Genomic DNA, 8,082 nt, shown 5'->3' on the forward strand with positions numbered 1-8,082 from the left:
GGCATTACAGTGGACATCAAGAACTACTGTAAGACCTGCGAAGTGTGCCAGAGAGTTGGAAAGAAAGGGGACCACTCTAAAGCGACCCTGCACCCCCTACCCATTATTGATTAGTAGGGTAGCAGTAGATATCATTGGCCCCCTGGCTTGACCCAGCCCCACAAGGAAGTACATACTTACAGTGGTCAACTATGCCACTTGCTACCTGGAGGCAATCCCTCTGGTCCATATCCAAGCGAAGACAGTGGCGGACACCATGCTCTGGATATTCACCAGGGTGGGCTTCCCCCAGAAGGTGGTCTCCGACCAGGGAACCCAGTTTACTGCAGAGATTACCAAGCAGTTATGGACCTTGTGTGGGATCAAATCCCTGCACAGCACTCCATACCACCTCCAAACCAATGGGTTGTGTGAGAGATTCAACGGGACCCTAAAGCAGCTGCTTATGACATTTTTGGCTTCTCACGGGACTTGGAACAATACCTGCCACCCCTGACGCCCCTAAGGCAGGCTGCCTACCAGGTCCCAAAGGCGTTCAGAGGGAGTATGCAGCGGGAACTCCGGGAAATGTTGGCACTCAGTGTTGTTGAACCATCCAACAGTCCGTGGGCCTCCCCGGTGGTGCTAGTGCCCAAGCGGGATGGGTCCACCCAGTTCTGCATAGATTACTGTAGGCTCAATGACAGGACCATGACCGATGCCTACTCCATGCCCGGCATAGATGACCTACTAGACCACATAGCCCACAGCCATTTCCTGACCATCCTTGACCTCTGCAAGGGATACTGGCAGTTTTCCCTTAGCCCCTGAGTCTGTACCCAAGTCCGCCTTCATCACCCCCTTCGGCCTCTACCACATCAAGGTCATGCCGTTCAGGATGAAGAATGCCCAACCACCTTCCAGAGGATGGTGGATCGCTTACTGGATGGTCTCCAGGACTATGCGTGTGCATACCTGGATCACATTGCCATCTATAGCGACACCTGGGAGGACCATTTGGTTCACCTGGGGGTCATTTTAGATCACATCAGGGACGCTGGACTGACCTTGAATCCCAATAAATGTACCATTGGCTGCTTAAAGGTCCAGTACCTGTGCCTCCAAGTAGGCTGCGGGAAGCAGAGACCAGAGCTGGCTAAGGTTGACGCAGTGGCCAATTGGCTAACTCCAAAGCCCAAGACCCAAGTTCTGGCCTTTCTAGGGACTGCTGGGTATAACCAGAAATTTGTCCCTAACTACAGTGCCCAAGTCAAACCCCTGAATGACCTAATCAGCAAACGTCTCCCCCAACAAGTCCTGTGGTCCCCAGAGTGTGAAATGGCTTTCCAGAGCCTTAAGTCTGCCTTAATATTTGCCCCTGTCCTGGCCGCTCCTGACCACCCAAACACTTTTGTGTCCACACAGATGCCTCATTGTTCTGGGTGGGAGCAGTGTTAAGCCAGGTGGATGAAGGGGGACAGAACCACCCCATAGCCTATATCAGCAGGAAGCTGTTACCAAAGGAGGTAGGCTATGCAGCGGTGGAGAAGGAGTGTCTGACCCTAGTCTGGGCCCTTAAGAAACTACAGCCCTACCTGTATGGGAGTCCTTTCACTGTCCTCACAGACCACAACCCCCCTAGTCTGGCTTAACCAATTTGCGGGGAAAATGGAAGACTTATGCAGTGGAGCCCTGCAGCCCTTTAACTTTGACATCCAGTACAAGCTGGGAAAAAGCAACGGAAACACTGATGGCATAAACTCCTCGGACAGCCCCAGGCCGACCCGTATGTGGATTTAGCCGGGTCTGCCGAACTGGAAGGGGGAGTTGTCACGGACACAGGGCTGCAGGGGTTAACTCCATATCCCCTCTGGGGATCTTTACTTCTGGCTGTTCCAGGGGGGCCCTGCCCCAGAGCTCCACTCTCTTGGGGGATCGGAGGTGAACTTCATTGAAAACCGGGGATTCCGAGCCCTATTCAGCAGACTGCCATGTGGCTGGCCGGCACCATGGAACCATCGGCCGGCCATGACAGTTCGGATCCCCGGTCTTCTTTGACCCCGGTCGCTCCAGCGGTGCTTTGCCCTAGAGCTCCGCTCTTTAGGGAATTAGTCCCCCATGGAGAGGGCAAGAGGTAGGGTGATTTTCAGGGGTGAGCCTTCTCAGGAACCAGGGGTTTAGGATTCCCCAATTTATGGCCCTTTCCAAGAGGTTATCCCATTGTGTGTTGGACAGCCCATAACTCCAACCCCCAGCCATGGATCAAAGTGAATTTTGGACTTAAGTAGCTGGGGGCCAAGGGCTTCACAACAACACACTGTAAGGGGTTCCGCTCTCCAGGGATCACCCCAAATGCACCATTCTTGTGCCACTGTCCATTGGGGGGGACAATGGACGCAATGGAGGTGCCAGCCTGTCTGGATGGGTGGGAATGGCGGGAGATGGGATGGTCAGATAAGGCTTGTTATCAAGATCAGTTTCTGTATAAATGTTGTGTGTTTTCCCCAATAAATGTTGGTTCTTGTTTCACCTGAATGCTAGTCTCTATAGTTATTTGAGTGGGCTCCTGCTAAAATCACTTCTCTCTGCTACATAGCAGCTGGTTCCAGGTAGAGGAAGGTCCTCTCGACGGAGCTACTCAGTTGGGGTAGCGGGAATCCGTTACAATTTTTATTATATAGTGTTATTATGAGTGTAAGTGTACTTTGTAATGCAGTTTTTGATGTGTTTTGTGACACTTTAGGTTGACCAGAGCTCTGAGTACACGGTAATCATTCATGCGAATGCGTTTATTTTCAACTTGTAATGCGGCTGGTAAAACCAACGAGCGCAAACACCCGCGATTAACCCCTTATCGCTTGAGCGTAACTGTTAGCGCTCCACTTGTAATCTGGCCCTAAGTGTACTCATAATTAAATGCATAGCATTTTAAAACAATTTAAAGCAGCTGTATCAAATTTAATATACAAATGCTCACAGCCTAAAAATACTTTATTTTAACCATTGCACTCAATACAATGTAATTCTGTGGACTTATGTGGATTTTGCTTAAAAATAAATAGATACAGAATGACAAGTATGTTTTTTTTCCAAGAATATGTTGCCAGCACTTTTGTAAGTGAAAGAGTAAATATCTATAAAAGAAGACTTGGTTTCTCAATATATCTTGCAGAGACCAATTTCTTTTTCCATCACCAATGCTCCCCAACAGCATCAGCAGCAGAATGTTCAGCAAGCAACAGTTACTGAGGCTTAACACCAAATGCATTTGCAACAGAGAATTGAGGAAAAAATGTCAGCAATGAATCTAATGACTTGCATTATACAGATAATACCCAGCACAGAATGTGCAGGGGCTTCAACTGTTTAACTTGCTCCCTAGGGATATGAGTTTCTTTAACCAAGTTCTGCCTATGTATGGAAGCTGCTTATTCAATTTGCGTGCCCTGGACATTATTTCATATCCTGAACATATGAGAGAGCGCATTCAGCTGTGAGCATTGAAGAAGGGCCAGTAGTAATGATCATTCTCTGAACTAACTGACCCTCCTTAAATCATGTTGACATATCACTTTCCGTCCCTGTTTTTTCCTGACAGTGAACTTTAGATCATGAGTTCATGAGTAAGAAATGTTCTGTGCAGCATGTAAGGAGACAACATGGAGGAGAAAAGTACAATTTTCATTGTATTTATTCACCACCACTTCAGTACATTTCTGTGGGTTGTGCACTTCTGAAATCCAAAAGGTTGTACAGTTCATATTGTGGTTAATAAACATAGTTGATCAGGCCACATAATACAAAATGTGAGTCTGAGGCAAACACAATCACAGCTGTAATGATCACTAGCATTAATGCTGATTTGAAAATATGCCCATAACTAGACGTGATAACGAATATTTAGCTATAAAACACTGAGGGTATAAATGCTACATAATAGAATAAAACTGGACCCTCATTTTATTTTGCCCATTTTTAATATTTATCAAAATTTAAGCTATGTTTTAAACACACTGTTTCAAACACGCCCACATCCCATGTCACATTGTAGTAAAGATTAGTAAGTGCTCGTTGCTCAGTAGTGTGTATATATATATATTCCGTTCTCTTACTGAACACTTTTTGTTATGTCATTAAATTAGGTAGGGCTGTATATGCTCTGTATCAAATACAAGATACAGTATACAAGCTATATTTGTAAAACGTTGTATTATTTACAATATACTAATTGTAGTGCTATTGGTATTTGTATGTTTTTTTATAAAACTGAACCATTGTATTCAGAGGAAAAAAAATAAATATTAAAGGTATATGTTACCCATATGCTTAAAGGGATAGTAAACCCCATAATGTTATTTTAGGATTCAGATAGAACAAACAATTTTAAACAACTTTCCAATTTAATTCTATTATCAAACTGTCTTCATTCTCGTGTTATCCATTGCTGAAGGGACAGCATTGCAATACTGACAGGAAGCTGAAAATTTCTATTTAGCCAATCACAAGAGACAAAAGTGTGCAGGCACCAATTAGCAGCAGCTCCCACTAGTGTATGATATGTGCATATTCAATTTTTAACAAGGGATACTAAGAGAACAAAGCACATTTGAAAATAGAAGTGAATTTAAAAGTGTCTTAAAATGACACGCTCTATCTGAATCATGCAATTTAATTTTGACTTTCCTATCCCTTTAACCCCTTAACGACCGAGGACGTGCAGGGTACGTCCTCAAAAAAAAGGCAGTTAACGCCTGAGGACGTACCCTGCACGTCCTCGGTGTGGAAAGCAGCTGGAAGCGATCCTGCTCGCTTCCAGCTGCTTTCCGGTTATTGCAGTGATGCCTCGATACGGAGGCATCCTGCAATAACATTTTTAAGCCATCCGTTGCAGAGAGAGCCACTCTGTGGCCCTCTCTGCACCGGAGATCGGTGGCTTACTTCGTTGGTGGGTGGGAGCCGGACCGGGAGGCGGGTGGCGGCCATCGATGGCCCTCGTGGTGTGGAGGGGGGCGGGATCGTGGGCGGGGATGCCAGGGGGCGCGCACTGACGTGCGCACGTGCACGGGAAGGTGGGGGCGGGCGCGTGCACGGGGAGGGAGCGGGTGGGAACCGCTACACACAGAAATTTTTTGTAGGAAAATGAAAGCAAACAGTAAAATAAAATAAACAAATCAGAGAAAAACAACAATCAGTTAGGTGGTGGCGGTTGGTCTGTGGGGACGGGGAAGCTACACTACAGAAAAACCGGGCAAAAAAATAATAAAACCCATATTTTTTTGCAAACTGGGTACAGGCAGACAGCTGCCAGTACCCAAGATGGCCCCAATTAAGGCAGAGGGGAGGCTTAGAGAGCGGTTTTGGGGGGGATCAGGGAGGTTGGGGGCTAAGGGGGGGATCCTACACAGTAGCATATGTAAATATGCTAAAAAAATGTTTTATTATTTTTAAAAACCCTTTTATTTTAGTACTGGCAGACTTTCTTCCAGTACTTAAGATGGCGGGGACAATTGTGGGGTGGGGGAGGGAAGGGAGCTGTTTGGGAGGGATCAGGGGGTGGGATGTGTCAGGTGGGAGGCTGATCTCTACACTAAAGCTAAAATTAACCCTGCAAGCTCCCTACAAACTCCCTAATTAACCCCTTCACTGCTAGCCATAATACACGTGTGAGGCGCAGCAGCATTTAGCGGCCTTCTAATTACCAGAAAGCAACGCCAAAGTCATATATGTCTGCTATTTCTGAACAAAGGGGATCCCAGAGAAGCATTTACAACCATTTGTGCCATAATTGCACAAGCTGTTTGTAAATGGTTTCAGTGAGAAACCTAAAATTGTGAAAAATTTTATGTTTTTTTTAATTTGATCGCATTTGGCGGTGAAATGGTGGCATGAAATATACCAAAATGGGCCTAGATCAATACTTGGGGTCGTCTACTACACTAAAGCTAAAATTAACCCTACAAGCTCCCTAAAAGCTCCCTAATTAACCCCTTAACTGCTGGGCATAATACACGTGTGGTGCGCAGTGGCATTTAGCGGCCTTCTAATTACCAAAAAGCAACACCAAAGCCATATATGTCTGCTATTTCTGAACAAAGGGGATCCCAGAGAAGAATTTACAACCATTTATGTCATAATTGCACAAGCTGTTTGTAAATAATTTCAGTGAGAAACCGAAAGTTTGTGAAAAAATTTGTGAAAAAGTGAACAATTTTTTGTATTTGATCGCATTTGGCGGTGAAATGGTGGTATGAAATATACCAAAATTGGCCTAGATCAATACTTTGGGATGTCTACTAAAAAAAAATATATACATGTCAATGGCTATTCAGGGATTCCTGACAGATATCAGTGTTCCAATGTAACTAGCGCTAATTTTGAAAAAAATTGGTTTGGAAATAGCAAAGTGCTACTTGTATTTATTGCCCTATAACTTGCAAAAAAAGCAAAGAACATGTAAACATTGGGTATTTCTAAACTCAGGACAAAATTTAGAAACTATTTAGCATGGGTGTTTTTTGGTGGTTGTAGATATGTAACAGATTTTGGGGGTCAAAGTTAGAAAAAGTGTGTTTTTTTCCATTTTTCCTCATATTTTATAATTTTTTTTTATAGTAAATTATAAGATATGATGAAAATAATGGTATCTTTAGAAAGTCCATTTAGTGGCGAGAAAAACGGTATATAATATGTGTGGGTACAGTAAATGAGTAAGAGGAAAATTACAGCTAAACACAAACACCGCAAAAATGTAAAAATAGCCTTGGTCCCAAACGGACAGAAAATGGAAAAGTGCTGTGGTCATTAAGGGGTTAAAGGACCACTAAATACAGTAGAATTCCATAATTGACATGTACATAATAAAAAGACAATGTAATAACACTCACTTGCAAATAAGCAGATTTTTTTCTGACAAATTAATTTTTCCCATTTGCTGCCCCCTCTGTATCATGTGACATCCATCAGCCAATCACACACTAGTATACATATACCCTGTGAACTTGTGGACATGCTCAGTAGGAGCTGGTGCCTTAGAAAGTGTGTATATAAAAATTTGCAAAAATTGGTAATAGAAGTAAATTGGAAGGTCTCTTAAAACTGTATGCTCTATCTGAATTATGAAAATTTAGCTTTACAATAATCTTGGGGGATTTCACTATAACCTTGTGAAATTTTATAGTAAATTTCCTTGAATTGAGGACAGAAATAAAGTGACTGTTGCTGAACGTCCCAGATGTACACTCCCTTTCAAGTCTCAGGACAAGCATCCTGATTGGATGCTTAAAGTTCCTTTACAATGGGATTTGGTTATTGAGGACAATTTGAGATAAACTTTCTACCTTTTTTACACAGAGATGTTCATATGATATTTTCTAGTCAGCTTTCAAGTGATTCAGCATTTGGGTTATATGTCCCTTTGGACTTGTAGAAAAAGTACTACCATAAAAGTTAAAGTGCTATAATAGTCAATTACCTGGTCTCATTTTTTAAAGCATGTCATTGTACGACTATCCCTTCACTACTGTTTTTTTAATACCCGCAAAGGGTTTAAGCACACAGTAGAATTACCGCTATGGAACTGCAGAGCACTGTTATTCCAAAGTGTAAACCTCCTCTGGTCCAATCAGCAGCGCTAGTTGCACGTCTCAGCTGTGTAACTAGGTGTGATATTTTTGTGTTATGCTATGGTAATGAATGTGGATATTAGCAAAAACAAACAAGTCTCCAAGAACCTTAACTACTTTTAACCCTTACTGAGGTATGCATGACAACTCCCACTGCCAGGCTACCATTTGGGGAGTATGATGAAGAACTAGTAATTATTGTAGCACCACATTTATCTAATATTTCATAAGCCTTAAATGTGTATGGAAGTACCGTTTGGAGGTAAAATGGGGTTGAGGGAGGATTTCAATAAAAATCTAAAAAATAAGTACAGTACTAGATGATTCACAACAATTGTGTGTTAGTAATACCCACATCTGATATCAATTAAACTAACTTAAGCCACTTGATTTCTTGTTTATTGTGTTGATAGGGTGTGTGGTAAGTTTCCTTTATATCTTTATAAAGGAGCCTGACCATTGTAAACACAGAGCTCCCATT

General features: G+C 43.1%; 1 protein-coding gene across 1 annotated transcript; it reads left to right on the forward strand.

Moving 5' to 3' along the window:
* The first annotated feature begins 906 nt into the window (after nucleotides 1–906).
* On the forward strand, nucleotides 907–1,437 carry LOC128664534 (uncharacterized). The gene has a single exon (XM_053719354.1). It carries the CDS (start codon nucleotides 907–909, stop codon nucleotides 1,435–1,437), a length of 531 nt encoding a protein of 176 aa, XP_053575329.1.
* Nucleotides 1,438–8,082: the final 6,645 nt, after the last annotated feature.

Source organism: Bombina bombina, chromosome 6 (assembly GCF_027579735.1).
Source record: "Bombina bombina isolate aBomBom1 chromosome 6, aBomBom1.pri, whole genome shotgun sequence".
Lineage (NCBI taxonomy): Eukaryota > Metazoa > Chordata > Amphibia > Anura > Bombinatoridae > Bombina > Bombina bombina.